Source organism: Macrotis lagotis, chromosome 7 (assembly GCF_037893015.1).
Source record: "Macrotis lagotis isolate mMagLag1 chromosome 7, bilby.v1.9.chrom.fasta, whole genome shotgun sequence".
NCBI lineage: Eukaryota > Metazoa > Chordata > Mammalia > Peramelemorphia > Peramelidae > Macrotis > Macrotis lagotis.
In genome coordinates this window covers 214,686,923-214,707,088 of record NC_133664.1, presented here as the reverse complement: position 1 = coordinate 214,707,088, position 20,166 = coordinate 214,686,923, and the positions used below count along the sequence as shown (strand labels likewise).

Sequence of the window (20,166 nt, the reverse complement as noted above, 5' to 3'; positions counted from 1 at the left end):
ATAAATTTTTAAAAAAAGAGGACCTGAGTTCAAATATGACCTCAAATACTCAATAATTACCCAGCTTGACAATTACCTTGGGCAAGTCACTTAACTCAATTACCTTGAAAAAATAAATAAAAAATAATAATTACTGAACTACCTGAAAATCATGATTTTTTTAGGATAACAGCAAGTATTAAGTAGCTCACTAGGTCCACAAACAATCATATATGAAAGGGAGTTTGTGAAAACTGAACTGAAAAAGGTTTTTGGAAGAAGCAAAGTAATACAACTGGCAGAATCAAAAGGTGGGGTCTTCAGTAGGTGGGATTTTTGGTACTTGTCCAGCAAAGAAATTCCCTGATATGTTTTGAATCACATCCATCAAAGGCAATTCATTATAAATTATTTTTAATTTATTTTTATTAAAGATATTATTTGAGTTTTACAATTTCCCCCCAATCTTACTCCCCCGCACCACGGAAAGCAATCTGTCAGTCTTTACTTTATTTCCATGTTGTGCCTTGATCCAAATTGGGTGTGATGCTTAAAGAAGAGACAGGAAATCTAAGAGGTAACAAGATCAGACAATAAGATATCTGTTTTTTTTTTCCTAAATTAAAGAGAATAGTCCTTGAAGTTTGTTCAAACTCCACATCTCCTTATCTGGATACAGATGGCACTCTCCTTTGCAGACAGCCCAAAATTGTTACTAATTGTTGCACTGATGGAATGAGCAAGTTCTTCAAAGTTGATCATCACCCCCATGTTGCTGTTAGGGTATACAGTGTTTTTCTGGTTCTTCTCATTTCACTCAGCATCAGTTCATGCAAATCCCTCCAGGCTTCCCTGAAATCCCGTCCCTCCTAGTTTCTAACAGAACAATAGTGTTCCATGACGTACATATACCACAGTTTGCTAAACCATTCTCCAATTGAAGGACATTTACTTGATTTCCAATTCGTTGGAATTTCTTGCAACAGGGCTGCTATAAATATTTTTGTACAAGTGATGTTTGTACCCTTTTTCATCATCTCTTCAGGATATATACCCAGTAGTGGTATTGCTGGGTGTAGTTCCAAATAGCTCTCCAGAAAGGTTGGATGAGTTCACAGCTCCACCAACAGTGTAATAGTGTCCCAGATTTCCCACATCCCTTCCAACAATGATCATTATCCTTTCTGGTCATACTGGCCAATCCAAGAGGTGTGAAGCTGTACCTCAGAGAAGCTTTAATTTGCATTTCTCTAATAATTAATGATTTAGAGCATTTTTTCATATGGCTATGGATTGCTTTGATCTCCTTTGCATATGCCTTTGCATATCCTTTCACCATTTGTCAATTGGGGAATGACTTTTTTTTAAAAAATATGACTCAGTTCTCTGTATATTTTAGAAATGAGTCCTTTGTCAGAATCATCATCTGGAAAGATTGTTTCCCAACTCACTACATTTCTTTTGATCTTGGTTACATTGGTTTTATCTGTGCAAAAGCTTTTTAATTTAATGTAACCAAAATCATCTAATTGGTTTTTGGTGATGATCTCCAACTCTTCCTTAGTTATAAACTGCTTCCCTTTCCATAGATCTGACAGGTAAACTAGTCCCTGATCTTCTATTTTGTTTATAGTATTGTTTTATATGTCTAAGTCCTGCAACCATTTGGATCTTATCTTGGTAAAAGGTATTAGGTGTTTGTCTAATCTAAGTTTCTTCCATACTAACTTTCTTTTTTTTTCTTTTAAATTTATTTTTTTATTCACATTTTGTACAAATGTTTTTTTACATTAATAAAATATTCTTGTTTACAAGTAAGCAAAATACCCCTCCTCCCCCATGAATATAGATAGACTTGTTTGGGCGAAAAAAGTAAAGGGGAGAGAAAAAAATTAAAATAAAAAAATAATAATAGTAATAATTGTAGGTATGGCCAGGTGGCACAATGGATGAAGCAACAGCCCTGGAGCCACGAGCACCCGAGTCCACATCCAGCCTCATAAACCCAACAATCACCCAGACGTGTGACATGCAAGCCACCCGATCCCCACTGCCCTGCAAAAACCAAAAAAAAAAAGAAAGAAAAGACCCAAAATAAAATGAAATAGTAATAATAGTAGGGGTGGCTGGGTGGCAGACAGAGCATTGGCCCTTGAGCCAGGAGCACCTGGGTCCAAATCCAGCCCGAGACAGCCAAAGATCACCCCGCTATGTGGCCCCAGGCAGGCCATCCAGCCCTACTTGCCCTGTACCCCCCCCCAAATAATCATAACAAAAAATGTGCTTGAGTCTTTGTTCCAACACCAACATCTCCGTCATGGGTGGATCTCATTCTTTATGATAAGTCCATCACAAAAGTTATTTCCATATTTTTCCACCATTGCCATTGCTGATCTCAACTCCCTTCTTTCTTATTTCTCCACTACCATGTACTCTATTTTCTCTCTCCTTTCACTCTGACTCTGCTGTAGGGTCGCTGAGTGGCACAGCAGACAGATCCCTGGTCCTGGGGCCAAGAAGCCCTGAGCCCCCATACCACCCGTTAGGCCCAGAATCCACCTGGCCCTGTGGTCCTGGGCAGGCCTTCCATTCCCAGCCCCTTGCAAGAAGTAAGAAAGAAAATGTGTTGTATCTGGCCACTCTCCCCCTATGGTCCATCCTCTCCTCCTTTATTCACATCCCCACCCCTTCCCCCTGCTCCCCCCTCCTTCTTACTCCAGATGTCTATACCCCATTGAGTATATTTGCTGTTTCCTCTCCTAGCCATCTCTGATGAGAGCAAAGTTTCTCTCATTCCCCCTTGCCTCCCCCCTTCCATATCATTGCAATAGCTCATTGTAATAAAAAAAAAATCTTATGTGAAATATCTTGGACTACTCCCCCTCTCCTTTTTCTTTCTCCCACTCCATTTCCCTTTTTTTCTATTGACTCCATTTTTACACCATATTTTATCTTCGAATTCAGCTTTCTCCTGTGCTTCAACTATAAAAGCTCTCTCTACCTGCTCTATTAACTGAGAAGGGTCATATGAGTATTATCAGTGTCATTTTTCTATGCAGGAATACATGCAGTTCATCCTCATTAAGTCCCTCATATTTCCCCCCTCTCCTCCAATCTCCATGCTTCACCTGAGTCCTGTATCTGAAGATCAAACCTTCTGTTCAGCTCTGGCCATTCCAAAAGGAACCTTTGAAATTCCCCTGGTTCATTGAAAGTCCATCTTTTTCCCTGGAAGAGGACATTCAGCCTTGCTGGGTAGTTCATTCTTGGCTGCATTCTAAGCTCTCTTGCCTTCCGGTATATTGTATTCCAAGCCCTATGAGCTTCCAATGTAGCTGTGATCCTGACTACAGCTCCACGTTATTTGAACTGTGTCCTTCTGGCTGCTTGTAATATATTCTCTTTGACTTGGGAGTTCTGGAACTTGGCTATAATATTCCTAGGGGTTGGTTTTTTGGGATCTCTTTCTCTGGGGGATAGGTGGATTCTCTCCATTTCTATTTTGCCCTCTGCTTCTAGAATATCAGGGCAATTTTCCTGTAGTAATTCTTTGAAAATGATGTCAAGGCTCTTTTCCTGATCATGACTTTCAGGTATTCCAATCATTTTTAAATTATCTTTCCTAAGTCTGTTTTCCATATCAGTTGTTTTTTCAATGAGATATTTCACATTTTCTTCTCATTTTTCACTTTTTTTGGTTTTGAAGTATTGATTCCTGATTTCTGTTAAATTCATCAATCTCCCTGAATTCTATTCTTTGTCTGAAGGATTTGTTCTCCTCAGAGAGTTTTCTTATCTCTTTTTCCATCTGGCCAATTTTGCTTTTTAAAGCATTCTTCTCCTCAACTTTTTGAACTGTTCTATCCATTTGACCTAAGCTGGTTTTTAGCATGCTATTTTCTTCAGCATTTTTTTGGATTTCCTTGACCAAGCTGCTGACTTCATTTTCATGTTTTTCCTGCATCTCTCTCCTTTCTTTTCCCAGTTTTTCCTTCCAACTCCTTCATTTGATTTTCAAAGTCTTTTTTGAGCTCTATCATAGCCTGAACCCAATTTCTGTTTTTCTTGAAATCTTTAGATGCAGGAGCTTGTGCTTCCTCATCTTCAGACTGAGTATTTTGGTCCTTCTTGGGTGCAAAATATTTCTCAATAGTCTTCTTTTTGTTTCTCTGCTTGCTCATTTTCCCAGCCTGGGCCTGGTTTGGGTTGTTTCTTGAGCTTTTGGGACACTCCCACAAGGGTCTCAGTGTGTGTGGCTCTGTCCTCACTCCTGGTGTGTGAATGACCATAAGCGCCCCCCTCCACCATGGGGCTGATGTGGGGGGGGTCTGCTGTTCTATGGGGGGGGGGCCTAGACTGTGGTCAGGATCTGAATGTGGTCAGAGCCCCAGAATCCTGTTTCAGGGGCAGAGGACAGAGCTAGGCAGTCTCTCTTCACTCTTCTCCCTCAGCTCAATGGGCTCATGCCCTGGGGGCTCCTGCTTAGGGGCTCTGCCTGCTTCTGTTTCCTGGATCAGGGCTGGGGAAAGATGATGCTGTTTGCTGTGTGCCCTGAGGGCTGGGCTCCACGTGCTCACTCTGGCAGAGGTCCCCCGCTGTTCCCCCACTTTGTGCCCGGTGCTCTCCAGGGTGCAGCTCAGGAGACTCCCCTGCTGCTGTGAGCTGAGACCCCCAGCACCCTGGGGCTGCCTCTGGGAGGCTGAGGTTCTTTGGCTTTAGCGGGCCACCCCTCTGGCAGGCCGCCTATCCAATCCAGGGGAGCAGAGCCTTTCTGCTCTTTTCCCGGTTACCTTGAGTAGGAGAACTGCCTCACTGGGTCCCTTTGTGGGTTCTGTCTCTCGAAAGTTTAGTTAGAGTCCTTAGCTGATGAATTTTATCAGAGAGCACCCCATACTAACTTTCAATTATCCCAGCAATTTTTATCAAAGAGGGAGTTTTTATCCCAATGGCTGGATTCTTTGGGTTTATCAAACAGCAGATTACTATAATCATCTCCTGCTTTTACACCTAGTCTATTCCACTGGTCCACCACTCTGTTTCTTAGCCAATACCAAACAGTTTTGATGACTGATGCTTTATAATACAATTTTAGATCAGGTAGGGCTAAGACACTTTCTTTTGCACTTTTTTTTTCATTAAGCTCCTGGCAATTCTTGACTTTTTATTTCTCCATATGAATTTACTTACAATTTTTTCTAACTCATTAAAGAAATTTTTTGGAATTTTGATTGGTAGGGCACTAAACAAAAGTTTAGTTTTGGTAGAATTGTCATTTTTATTATATTAGCTCTACCTATCCATGAGCAGTTGATATTTGCCCAGTTATTGAAATCTGATTTGTGTGAGAAATGTTTTATGTTTTCAAAAAGTTTCTGAGTCTGTCTTGACAAATAGACTCCCAAGTATTTTACATTGTCTGAAGTTACTTTAAAGGGGATTTCTCTTTCTAGCTCTTCCTGCTGTATCTTGAGAGACATATATATAAAAATTGAGGATTTATGAGGGTTTATTTTATAACCTGAAACTTTGCTAAAATTGCTAATTGTTTCCAGTAGTTTTTTGGATTATTTTTTGGGGTTCTCTAGGTAGACCATCATGTCTTCTGCAAAGAGTGAGAGTTTTGTCTCTTCCTTCCCAATTCTAATTCCTTCAATTTCATTTCCTTCTCTGATCACTGATGCTAACATTTTTAATACAATATTGAATAGTAATGGTGATAATGGGCACCCTTGTTTCACCTCTGATCTAATTGGGAATGCCTCTAGCCTATCCCCATTGAATATAATGCTTGTTGACGGTTTCAGATAGATACTGCTAATTATTTTAAGGAACAGTCCATTTATTCCTACACACTCTAGTGTTTTTAATAGGAAATGGATGCTGTATTTTGTCAAAAGCTATTTCAGAATCTATTGATATGATCATATGATTTCTGATAGGTTTGTTGTTGATATAATTCAGTATACTAACAGTTTTCCTAATATTGAACCAACCCTGCATTCCTGGGATAAATCCTACTTGATCATAATGTATTATCCTAGTGATGATTTGTTGTAGTCGTTTTGCTAAGATTTTATTTAGGCTTTTTGCATCTATATTCATCAGGGAAATAGCTCTATAATTTTCATTCTCTGTTTTAATTCTTCTTGATTTAGGTAACAGCACCATATTGGTTTCATAGAAAGAGTTAGGCAGAGTTCCATCTTTCCCTATTTTTCCAAAGAGTTTATATAGAATTGGAACCAATTGTTCCTTAAATGTTTGGTAGAATTCACTTGTAAATCCATCAGACCTTGGAGATTTTTTTTTTACAGAGTTCAATGATTTCCTGTTGAATTTCTTTTTCTGAGATAGGGTTGTTTAGGTATTTAATCTCTTCTCAATTTAACCTAGGCAACTTATATTTTTGTAAATATTCGTCCACTTCACTTAGATTATCAAATTTATTAGCACAGAGTTGGGCAAAATAATTTCAAATTATTACTTTAATTTCCTCCTCATTGGTGGTGAGCTTACCTTTTTCATTTATGATACTAGCAATTTGGTTTTCTTCTTTCTTTTTTTAATCAAATTGACCAGAGGTTCACCAATTTTATTGGTTTTTTCATAATACCACCTTTTGGTTTTATTTATAATTCAATGGTTTTTTGCTTTTGATTTTATTAATTTCTCCTTTAATTTTTAGAATTTCTAATTTGGTATTTAATTGGGGATTTTTGATTTGTTCTTTCTCTAATTTTTTATTTGCATGTTTAGTTCATTGATTTCCTCTTTCTCCAATTTATTCATGTAAGCATTTAGAGATATAATATTTTCCCTGAGAGTTGCTTTGAATGAATCCCATAGGTTTTGGTATGTTGTTTCATTATTATCATTATCTAAAATAAAATGGTTAATTCTTTCTATAATTTGTTTTTTTGGTCCACTCATTTTTTAAAATGAGGCTCTTCAGTTTCCAATTTGTTCGGGTCTATATCTCCTTGGCCCAATATTGCATATGACTTTTATTGCATTGTGATCTGAGAAAGATGTATTCACTATTTTTGCCTTTCTGAAATTGATCATTAGGTTTTTATGTCCTAATACATGGTCAATTTTTGTATAAGTTCTATGTACTGCTGAGAAAAAGGTATATTCCTTTCTATTCCCGTTCAGTTTCCTCCATAAGTCTACCATATCTAATTTTTCTAACAATCTATTTACTTCCTTAACTTCTTTCTTGTTTATTTTATGATTCGATTTATCTAGATCTGAGAGTGGGAGGTTGAGGTCTCCCACTATTAGAGTTTTGCTGTCTATGTCTTCCTGTATTTCTTTCTGCTTCTCCTCTAAGAATTTGAGTGCTTTGATTTAAAAAAAAAAGCATTAGAGTTCAAGAAAATATCAAGAAAAACTACCCTGATATTCAAGTAACAATAAATACAATAAGCTTTGAAATAATCCATTGAGAATCTCCTGAAAGAGATACCCAAATACTCTTAGGAATATTAAGGCCAAATTCCAGAGCTCTCAAGTCAAGGGAAATATAAATAGCCTGAAAAAAATTCAAATATCATGGAGTCATAGTCAGGATAACACAAGATTTAACAGGTTCTATATTGAAGATATGGAGGGCTTAGAATATGGTATTCTAGAACATTAGAATTATAACCAAGAATCACCTATCTAGCAATGAAATGGAAAACTTTCAAGAATTCCTGATAAAAACAAGAGAAATTTTAGAAGACATTTCTTGGAAGTTTCTCATTATTAGGGAAGTTAGGAGTATAGACATAAATAGAGGGCATGGGAGTGAATTGACTATGATGAAATGATATAAAAATTATAGAAGTAGGGTAGAGCCAAGATGGCAGTATGAAGACAGGAATTCCTGGTAACTTGTTCCCCCCAAAACTCCAAAAGCCATCAAATTATGACTCCAGCCTAAATTTAGAGGGATAGAACGCAAAGAAAGACTGAGTTATACAATTTCCCAGTCCAAGACAACTTAGAAGTTCCACAGGAAAAGTCTGTTTCACTGGGACCAGGGGTTGGAAAGAGCCACAGCACAGCCCCAGCGCAGTGCAGTCAGGCCAGAACAAACCAGCTCCAGCCTTCCAGGAACAGCTAGTGGGGTGCCTGAAGGGAGAACCAGAGTGGGTGCAGAGCAGAGCACTGGTCTCAGAGCAGCCCTGCAGTGAGAATCTGCAGCAGGAATTGGTGAAGCCACCCAGTACTTCCAGAGCTCCCAGCCCACCGAAGGTAAGGGGTTTGAGGCAGGATTTTACTGTAAGCCCACACTCAGATCCAGGTTGCAATTTGGGCCCCATACTACCATAGCTGAACAGGAACCCTCCTCACAGCTCCAGGGCAGAGGGGAGGGCCTGTGGCCATCCACTTACCAGAGCACACAGACAAGAGCACAGTTAGAGCCTCTCATAAGACCTTGGAGGAATTAAGGTCTCTGTGGGGTGTCCCAAAAAACCCTCAAACATTGGAAGTGTGGTAAGTCAGTCATAGGCTGAGGAAATAAGCAAATAACAGAAAAAAGAAGAATCTGACCATAGAAAATTACTTTGATCCCATGGAAGATCAAAATACATACTCAGAAGATGACAAAGTCAAAGTTTGTGTATTCAAAACCTCCAAGAGAAACAGAAAATGGGCTTAGGCTATGGATGAACTCAAAAAAAAAGACTTTGAAAAGCAATTAAGGGAAGTAGAGGAATAATTGGGGGGGTGAAATGAGAGATAAATCATGAAAAAACCAAGTCAGCAGCTTGGTGAAAATAATACAAAAAAACTGAAGAAAATAACATGTTAAAAACTAATTTAGGGCAAATGGAAAAAGCAACCCAAAAAAAAGGCAAATGAGGAGAAGAATGCCTTAAAAAGCTAACTTGGCCAGCTGGAAAAGGAAATAAAAAAGCTCTCTAAAGAAAATAACTCCTTCAAATGGAACTAAATGGAACTAAAGGAAGTTCATGACTTTGCAAGAACTCAGGAAGAAATAAAACTATACCAAAGAACCAAAAATTAGAAGAAAATGTGAAATATATCATGGGGAAAACAACTGATCTCACTAGAAGACCCAGGAGAGATAATTTTAAAATTATTGGGCTGAAGGTCACAACCATGAAAAGAGCCTAGATTTCATTTTTCAAGAAATAATACAGCAAAATTGGCTTGAGAACCTAGGAGCAGAGGATAAAATAGAAATTGAGGGAATTTACCAATCACCTCCTGAAAGAGATCCTAAGAGAAAAACTCCCAGGAATATTATAGACATGATACACTGAAAACTGAAAGTAGCCTGACAGAAAGTGGGCACAGGTTAATTTACCATGCATTAACCAAGATGAGGTCACAATAAATATATGACCTAGGTGTAAAGAGATATATTACAAGAAAATTTGAATAACATAGAATATATTATTTATTTGGCTAGTGGATAGATAATCAGTTTATGAATAAATAAAAGAAAGAGCAAAGTGACTTATAAAATGGATTACTACAATTACATTCAATTATAAAGGTTTTGTACTAACCAAGAAATGAAGCCATGATCAGAAGGAAAGTGAAAATTTTGAAGAAAATTTGTAGACTCAGATATATGTCTCATATCTCAAATATATAAAGAATTTTTAGAATCTATAAGAATATGAATTTTTCTCCAAATTATAATCAAAAGATATGAACAAGCAGGTTTTAGATAGAGAAATCAAAATAATTTATAGTCAAAAATTCTCTAAATCATTATTGATTAGAGAACTGAAAATTAGAATTTTGATATATCATTTTACATCAATTAGGCTGGTTAAAAGGATTAAAGTGGAAAGTGATAAATGGAGGGCATGTGGAAAAATTTGGACACATTCATTGATTGTGGAATTGTGAACTGATCCAATCATTTTGGAGAGAAATCTAGAATTCTGTTCAATGATTATTAAACTGCTGAATCCTTTAATCCAGCAATATCACTACTAGATCTGTTTTCAAAGGTGATTAGGGAAAAAGGTAAATAAACTTTATATTATAAAATATTTATACCAGCTCTCTTTGTAGTTAGTGGCAAAGAACTGAAAATCACAGATGTCATTCAGTTTGGAGTTTAGCTGAACAAGTTGTAGAATGAGATTGTAATAGAATACTACTGTACTTTGATAAACTTAGAAAAATATTATAGACTTACCAAAATAAAGAAGAGTGAAATAAGCAGACCCAAGAGAGCATTATATGCAGTAACAGCAATATTGTTTTGAGAAAACTTTCATTTTGTCTATAATAAATATTCAAATGAACTAGAAAGGACATATGAAGGAAGGCTCTATCTGCATCCAGAGAAAGAACTGATGAATAAAAATACATGTAGAATGATTTTACACAGATATACATATGTACATATACATATATATATATATATATATATATATGTAGGTATCTCTAGGGTGAAGGCTGGAAGAGGGAAGGAAAAAAGAATGACATGTTAACTTCATATATTTAAAAGGAATCGCAAATTATACATAATGCATTTGCAGTTTCATATGCAATCATCTTTCTTTGGGGGGGTGGGGGTTATACTATACTATGGGGATACTTGTTTTAATTTCATAATTTTTTGAAAAGAACAATAAGGAAGTATTCCATCCATCTCTCCAGGCATGTTCTTATCATTTATTGGTGAGGTTTCTTCAGTGCTGAATAGTTGTGATACACCAAAGAGATATATACCATAAATTACCTTCAAGACACCATAGAAGTGCTTTCATCAGTATAAAACCAAGTCATATCCATCTCTTTACTAAGTCAAGAATCCTGTATCTTGGGGGCATCTAGGTGGTGCAGTGGACAGAGCACTGGCTCTGGAGTTCAAATCCAGCCTCAGACACTTAATAATTTTCTAACTATGTGACCTTGGGCAAGTAACTTAGCCCTATTGCCTTAAAAATTTTTTTAAAAGAAAAAAAAGAATCATGTAGCTTTCTAACTTCATTTGAACTTTACTATTGATGAAATTAAATATTACCTTCTAGGAAATGGACAAACTATCCTGCTAATAAACCCTGTGGAGTTTTCATTTTTCACCTAGCAGCTTGAGAATTTCCCCCCATCATCTTCATCAGATCAATCTTGATGATTCTGAGTGTTCTGGCCCAGATGAGTAAATGCAATTCAATATAATCTTTGAAATTTGCCAACTCTTTTTGTGATCCACTCGTGCCAAGTGTGTATTAACTCAGTTTTCCCTCCAAGTTAGCAACCAACTGTTCATGTGGAAGAAAAGCTCTAATCTATTTACATTAAAACAGAAGGTAGTCATCTTGCCTTGGAGCCATTGCTTTTGTTGAATACAAATGTTTAGCTTGTAGAGGATGGGTCTATGATGATTCTAATACTTGTGTCACACATGGCCTTCATTATTCTCATATCCTGTCTGTCTCTTCTTCTTACAGTTATATGGTCTATTAAATGTCAGTTTTTGCAGTGAGGGTACATTAATAAAGTTTCGTTTTTGGTGATGAGGCCATGAGATGCACAAATCTTCACTAGTAAGCAACCATTGCTATTGCTGTCCCCAACTCCATTCCACTCAAGGACTCCCTGCTATAATTGAAAATCTAGGTCCAATCTAACATTAAAGTCATCCATAATTGCAAGATAGTCATCATTTTGCATATTGATGAAGAGGGTCTTAAGATGTTCATAAAATTTTTCTTTGAACTCATCAGGGTTTAATGGTGGTATGACTCTTCCCTACAAGAGGCAACCATATTTTCATGAGTCTGTCATTCACTCCTTTTGGAAGGCACACAAGCTTATTGACTACATTAGATCTTATTGTAAAATCAACACTAACTTCATGGCATTTCTTTCCATAAGTGACTACCTGAGGAAAATATGTCCTCATTTGCCAACCTTGTTTCACTCAGAGCTGCTATTTGGATATGAAACCTGCTGAATGCTCTTGAAACAATAGATTTCATGTTATCCATATATGTGCATACATTCTAAGTACAACAGCAAGTGGAATCATCTTTGCAAAAATTTTTGTACTATTTTGTGCAAGATTAGGTTCGGTGAAGCAATTTTTAGGGCATCTTTTCTAGTCCCCTCCTCATGCCATGAATAGTGTGGTCATTAAAAGAGTCTGATCAGACACCCAAAGGGGATGCCAAATTCCACTGCAATTTCAATTCAGTAAGAACACAACCTAATGTCCTGGGTCACCTCTGTGCAAGGGAATGACTACAGCTTTCAGAGTATCTGCAACTGCTGCTTCATTTATCACTTGCCCATTACCACAGGTCTTCAAGGTAGATAAAACTGGTAAAATACTGTAGGAGATTACTTTTGACTTACACATTAGTTTTTTTTGCTTTGTTTTGTTTTTTTTTTGACTCAAATATTAGATATAAATGAGGTGGATTGCATAAAGTCTTCAGCCTTACTCTCTCAGAAATATCAGAGTCTAGTTGCAAGACAAAGGTGAAGATGACTGGTGATCATTAAGGGTACAGAGAATGAACCTGGCATCTTTGATGACTAATCAAGTTCTCCACAAAGCCTGATTCTGCAATCTTTATGGCCCATTGGAACAAATTATTCACACATTTCCTATTCCATCAAAGAAAGTCTCCACACGCATGGGAATCTCATTCCACTAACTCACTGACAGGTTTAAATATCCTCAGTCACCCTCAACTTGGTTAACCTCATCTGTCAAAAACTCTTATTGACGATAAAAACTGTTGGGAAAATTGGAAGTTATTATGGAAGAAACTTAGATGAGACCATCACCCCACACCCTATACCAAGATAAGGTCAAAACAGATACAGGATTTAGACATAAAAAACAATATTATAAACAAACTAGAAGATCAAGGAGCAGTTTACCGGTCAGTTCTATGGAAAGGGAAGCATTTTATGACCAAGGAAGAGATGGAGAACATCATTAAAAAAAACTAGATGATTTTGATTACATTAAATTAAAAAGCTTTTGCACAGACAAAACCACTGTAACTAAGAACAAAAGGCATGTAATAAATTGGGAAACAATTTTTACAACTGGTATTTCTGACAAAGGACTCATTTCTAAACTATAGAGAACTGAGTCAAATTTTCAAAAAAAAAAACAAGCCATTTCCCAATTGACAAATGGTCAAAGTATATGCAAAGGCAATTTACAGATGAGGAAAACAAAGCAATCCATAGTAATATGAAAAATTGCTCTAAATCACTATTTATTAGAGAAATATAAATTAAAGCATCTCTGAGGTACAACCTCACACCTCTCAGACTGGCCAATATGACCAGAAAGGACAATGATAAATGTTGAAAGGAGTGCGGGGAAATCTAGGACACTAATACATTGTTGGTGGAGCTGTGAACTCATCCAACCTTTCTGGAGAGCAATTTGGAATTATGCCCAAAGGGTAACAAAAAGGTGCATACCTTTTGATCCAGCAATACAACTACTGAGTCTATACCCCGAAGAGATTATGAAAAAGGGTAAAAACATCACTTGTACAAAAATATTTATAGCAGCCCTGTTTGTGGTGGCAAAGAATTAGAAATCAAATAAATGTTCTTCAATTGGGGAATGGCTTAACAAACTGTGGTATATGTATGTGATGAAACACTATTGTTCTGTTAGAAACCAGGAGGGATGGGAATTCTGGGAAGCCTGGAGGGATTTGCATGAACTGATGCTGAATGAGATGAGCAGAACCAGAAGAACATTGTACACCCTAATAGTAACATGACTCACACACATTGTGGGGGTGATGGTCAACCTTGATGGACTTGCTCATTCCATCAGTGCAACAATCAGGGACAATTTGGGGCTATCTGTGATGGAGAATATCATCTGTATACAGAGAAAGAACTGTGGAGTTTGAACAAAGACCAAGGACTATTGCCTTTAATTTAGGGGAAAAAACCTGATACTTATTCAGCACCATACCAATAAAGCTACCAAATAATTATTTTACTGAATTAGAAAAAATAGTAACAAAATTCATCTGGAACAATAAAAGGTAAAGAATATCAAGGGAACTTGAGAGGAAAAAAAAACATAAGGAAGGTAGCCTTGGTCAAACAGATCTAAAACTATACTATAAAGCTGCAGTCATAAAAACTGCCTGGTACTAGTTAAGAAATAAAGCAATGAGGGGCAGCTATGTGGCACAGTAAATAGAGCACTGGCCCTGGAGTCAGGAGTACCTGAGTTCAAATCTGACCTCAGACACTTAATAATTACCCAGCTGTGTGGCCTTGGGCAAGCCACTTAACCCCATTGCCTTGCAAAAAATCTAAAAAAAAAAAAGATAGAAATCAATGAACCAGTGGATTAAGACCGGTACAAAAGAAACAGTAAATGACTATAGTAATATATATATTGTTTGACAAATTCAAAGTCATTAGTATCTGGGATTAGAACTCACTATTCAACAAGAATTGTTGGGGAAATAGTATGGCAAAAACTAGGCATAGACCCATTTCTCACAACCTGTGTCAAAATTGGTTGGTACGGGATTTAGACATAATGGATGATTCCTTAGATCAATTATCAGATCAAGAAACACTCTGTCAGATCTATGGAAAGGAAATAAATTTATGACCAAATAAGAAATATAGTACATTATAAATTGCAAAATGGATGATTTTGAAAAGACTAAATTAAAAAGTTATTGCACTAATAAAACCAATGCTGCCAAGATTAGAAGGAAAATAGAAAGTCAGGAAATAATTTTTATAGATAGGAGTTCTGTTAAAGGTCTCCTTTCTAAAATGTATAAGGTTACAACTCATTTCCCCAATTGATAAATGGTCAAAGGATATGAACAGGCAAATTTCAAACAAAGAAATTAAAGTCATATATAATCATATGAAAAAATGTTCCAAATCATAGGTAAATCTCTTTACATGCCTGTGATCATATTCCATTCCACCCACCCTCCCCAGTAGCTTGTTCTCTCTAATATTCAACTTCCATCTACTGGTAGTTTCCTCAATGGCTGCAAACATGCCCAAGTCTCCACCATCCACAAAACTGTCATTGCCCTACCCATTTTCTCAGGCTATCATCCTATATCTCACATCATCTTTCATGGTGAAGTTCTTAAGAGGACATTTTACAATCAATGGCTATATTTTCTCCTAACTGTCTTCTTAACTCTGAAATTTGAGTTTCAACATATCATTAAACTTGAAAAACTACTGTCCTTCAAGTTACCAATGATTTCTTATTTGGAAACAAACAGCTACTTGCAGTGTTGAATTGCATTTGCCCATATTGCACAGAAATAAATTTTAATCTCTTTAGAATCAAAATGTTATAGAAGAAATAGAAAATATCCAAAGCAGGCTTGGTTGATAGTGTTCATGAATTGCTCAATTTGTCCTCAGAACAATTAACTGATAATGATATTCATTTAGATCTAATAAAAATGTAAAGAAGAAAACATTGATGACTAAGAAGTGGATAATGTGCAAAGAATATGTGTTCATTCTAGTTTCTCTATGTGAATAAACATACAGTAAACTCAATTAAGCACTTGGCTTCATTGACCCAGTCAAAGGTAAATTCGCAATTGATAATTTATGGCACAGGATAAAAAAATTTACAATTATTAAACATATGAATTAAATGGCACTAACCCATTACCTACCTCTAAAAAATTTCCAACCTAAAAATCAACCTTCTATATTTATATCATGCAGGTCACATATTTTCTGTAACTAACATGGCTTATAAAACACAGCGCAATTACAAATTGTCAAGCACTCTCTTGTAGAATGTCAAATGAGGATTAAATTGCTGTCCAGTATCTGACCCTTGGTTCTAGCATAGAACAATAAAATAAAAACTAGAAGATACAAGAGGTCAAAATTAATGTCCCAGACTTTAACATTCCAATTTATTGTTTATTTAAATATTCTTTTTAAATTTTGAGTTTCAAATTCTTTACTACTTCTCAAGACCTCTCATACACACTGAGATGTCAAGCAACTTATATTATACATATATAATTGATACATATATACATTTCCATATTGATCATATTTCAAAAAAAGGTAAGAAAAGGGAGTGGCTAGGTGGCATAGTGGATAAAGCACCGACCTTGGCATCAGGAGTACCTGGGTTCAAATCCGGTCTCAGACAATAATTACCTAGCTGTGTGGCCTTGGGCACACCACTTAAACCATTTGCCTTGCAAAAACCTAAAAAAAGGTAAGAAAAATATAGTGAGAAAATTACAACTCAATTTACACTCAGAATTCACCAGTTATCTCTCTGAAAGTAGAAATAATTTTTTTTTCATCATGAGTCCTTTGAAGTTGTCTGGGATCATTGTACTAATCTGAGTACCAAGTCTATCATAACTGATCAGTTTTAAACTAGTGCTGCTACCCTGCTAATTCTTCTCACCTCATTTTGCATCAGTTCATGTACTTCTTTACATGTTTTTCTGAATTTACCCACCTTATCATTTCTTGTAACAAAAAAAATTCAATGAGAATCAAATGCCACAACTTTTTCAGTTATTCCCCAATTTATAAGTATCTTCTTGGTTTCCAACTCTGCCTTTATAAATATTGTACATATATATTTTTTTACTTTTTCTTTAATCTCTTTGAGACTACAGACCTAGTAGGGGTATTGGTGAATCAAATAGTATGCACAATGTTATGTGTGCAATTCCAACTTATTTTCCAAAATGATTGGACTAATTCACTATTCCACCAATTCACTATTCCACAAATATTAGATATTTGTGTATCTAATTTTCCCTTAACCCCTCTAGCATTTGTCATTTCAGAAAAATGAGTTATTTTAATTTGCATTTCTGTAATCAATAATGATTTAGGGCCGGCTAGGTGGCATAATGGATAGAGCACCGGCCCTGGAGTCAGGAGTACGAGTTCAAATCCAGCCTCAGACACTTAATAATTACCTAGCTGTGTGGCCTTGAGCAAGCCACATAACTTCATTGCCTAGCAAAAACCTAAAAAAGAAATGATTTAGAGAATTTTTTATATTACTATAGATAGGTTTGATTTCTTCCTCTGTAAACTCTTATTTATATTCTTTGACCATTTATCAATTAGGCAATGGTTCTTATTTTTAAAAATTAGACTCAAACAGTGTTCAATCCATATTTGAGAATTGAGGCTTTTATCAGCGAAACTTGCTGGAAATTTTTTTTCCATATCCCGCCTTCATTTTCTTTCTTTTTTTTTTTTTTTTTAGGTTTTCGCAAGGCAAATGGGGTTAAGTGGCTTGCCCAAGGCCACACAACTAGGTAATTATTAAGTGTCTGAGGCCGGATTTGAACCCAGGTACTCCTGACTCCAAGGCCGGTGCTCTATCCACTACGCCACCTAGCCGCCCCCAAACATAATGAAAGTTGACTTTCTTTTTTTTAGGTTATTTGCTTGGCAAATGGGGTTAAGTGGCTTGCCCAAGGCCACACAGCTAGTGTCTGAGGTCGGATTTGAACTCAGGTACTCCTGACTCCAGGGCCAGTGCTTTATCCATTGCGCCACCTAGCCGCTGCCCCCCTTCATTTTCTTAGGTATTTTTTAGCAAAATGTAGTATGTCTTGTTATCATTTTTAATTAGGTCTCTTTTTACTTTTGCTTTGTCTGAGATCATTCCTATAGCTCCTGACTTTCTCTCTAGTTGAAGCATAATAGATTCTGCTTCAACACTTGATTTTAACTTGGTATGTTTCCTTCTGTATCTAATATGTCTCTTATCAATGTTATATCATAGTTTCAAATCCATTCTCCTAACCTATCATCTTTTCTATCAGTTACAACATTCTTTTAGCTTGCTCCACTTCTACATAGCTGGAGGATAAGATAGATTTCTAAACCAACTTTGAGCCAATTCTTTTTTTTTTTTCTTTTTGCAAGGCAATGGGGTTAAGTGGCCTGCCCAAGGCCATACAGCTAGGCAATTACTAAGTGTCCGAGGCCGCATTTAAAATCAAGTACTCCTGACTCCAGGGCCAGTACACTATCCACTGCACCACCTAGCCACCCCATCTTTGAGTCAATTCTGATGAAAGTAATGTTCAAGCATTGTCTGCCATCCTCTCCTCATTTTCCCCTCCACTGTAAAACTTTTTTGTGCCTTTTTACATGAGATAATTTGCCCCCTTTCACCCTCCTCTAAGTGCATCCCTTAATTTTAGTTTTTATATCGTTATATCATATTCAGTTCACACTTCTAGCCTCTGTCTATGTATATACTCCTAACTGCCCTAACAATGAGAAAGCTTTTAGGAATTACAAGTATCATCTTCTCATATAGGAATGCAGACAATATGAACTTATTGAATACCTTGTGATTTTTGTTTACCTTTTCATGCTTCTCATGAATCATATTTGAAAGTCAAATATTCTGTTCAGTTCTGGTCTTTCCATCAGGAATGATCGAAAGTCCTTCATTTCATTAAATTTCCATTTTTTCCCCTTAAAGGATAATAATTATTTTGCCATGTAAGTGATTTTTGGTTGTAAGCCTAGTTTTTACTCCTTTGACCTCCAAAATATAATATTCCAAACCCTGCAATTATTTATTGCAGAAATGCTAAATCCTGTATTTTCCTGACTTTTATCATTGTGATTTATCATAATGAATTATTTCTTTCAGTATATTTGCAATATTTTCTCCTTGACCTGAAAGCTCTGCAATTTGGTCATAAATATTTCTAGGAGTTTTCATTTGGGGACTTTTTCAGGAGACAATCAATAGAGTCTTCAATTTCTATTTTGTCTTCAGGTTCTAAGATATCAGGGTAGTTTTTCTTGATAATTTCTAGAACTATGATGTCAAGGTTCTTTCAATCATAGCTTTCAGGTAATCCAATAATTCTTGAATTATCTCCTCTGAATCTTTTTCCATATCAGTTGCCTTTCCAATGATATTTTCATCATATTCACATTTTCATCTTTCTTTTCATTCTTTGGACTTTTATTTTTTCTTGATGTTTCATCAAGCATTAGTTATACTTGCCCAATTCTAATTGTTAAGGAATTATTTTTTATTAAAGATTTTATTTATTGAGTTTTACAATTTTTCCCCCAATTTTACTTCCCTCCCCCCCAGAAAGCAATTTATCAGTCTTTGTTTCCATGTTGTACATTGATCCAAATTGATGAGAGAGAAATCATATCCTTAGGAAGAAACAAAAAGTATAAGAGATAACAAGATCAGACAATAAGATGTCTGTTTTTTTCCTAAATTAAAGGGAATAGTCCTTGAACTTTGTTCAAACTCCACGGTTCTTTATCTGGATACAGATGGTATTCTCCATTGCAGACAGCCCAAAATTGTCCCTGATTGTTGCACTGATGGAATGAGCAAGTCCATCAAGGTTGATCATCACCCCCATGTTGCTGTTAGGGTATATAATGTTTTTCTGGTTCTGCTCAACTCACTCAGTATCAGTTCATGCAAATCCCTCCAGGCTTCCCTGAATTCTCATCCCTCCTGTTTTCTAATAGAACAATAGTGTTCCATGACATACATATACCACAGTTTGCTAAGCCATTCCCCAACTGAAGGACATTTACTTGATTTCCAATTCTTTGCCACCACAAACAGGGCTGCTATGAATATTTTTGTACAAGTGATTTTTTTTAATATTTTCTTGTTTGAGTAAACATAATACCCCTTCCCTCAAAAAATATATAACCTTTTTCATCATCTCTTCTTATATAGACCCAGTAGTGGTATTGCTGGATCAAAGGGTATGCACATTTTTGTTGCCCTTTGGGAGAAGAGAGATTATTTTCTTCAGCAAGCTTTGTACCTCCTTTTCCATTTGGTAAATTCTGTTTTTTAAGTTCTTCTTTTTGGTGGTTTTTATGTCTCTTTTGCCATTTAGACAATTCTTTTTGTTATTTTCTTTAGTCATTTTTGTTTCCTTTTTAAACCAAGTTGTTAATTTTGTGCATATTTTTCCTGTATTACTCTCATTTCTTTTCCTAATTTTTGTCTACCACTCAATTCTTTCTTAGCTCTTCCAGGAATTCTTGTTGAGTTTTCTTTTCAATTAGAACTTTTGAGGCTTTTTTGGTAACTGTTTTCACATTGTTGTCTTCTTCTGACTTTATGTCTTCATCTTTGCAATCATCATAGTAGCTTTTTAATACTCAAATAATTTATCGTTGTTGCCATTGTTGTTGGTGTTT

The 20,166-nt window shown here is 36.1% G+C and overlaps 1 protein-coding gene across 1 annotated transcript in view; it reads right to left on the bottom strand.

Moving 5' to 3' along the window:
* Positions 1 to 14,742: 14,742 nt before the first annotated feature.
* LOC141494273 (uncharacterized) overlaps positions 14,743 to 20,166 on the bottom strand; it is a 132,870-nt gene continuing 127,446 nt past the window's right edge. The window contains exon 7 of the mRNA XM_074195332.1: positions 14,743 to 16,182. Coding sequence (XP_074051433.1) covers positions 16,128 to 16,182 — 55 coding nt within the window. The 3' untranslated portion in view covers positions 14,743 to 16,127. The remainder of the gene's footprint in view (positions 16,183 to 20,166) is intronic.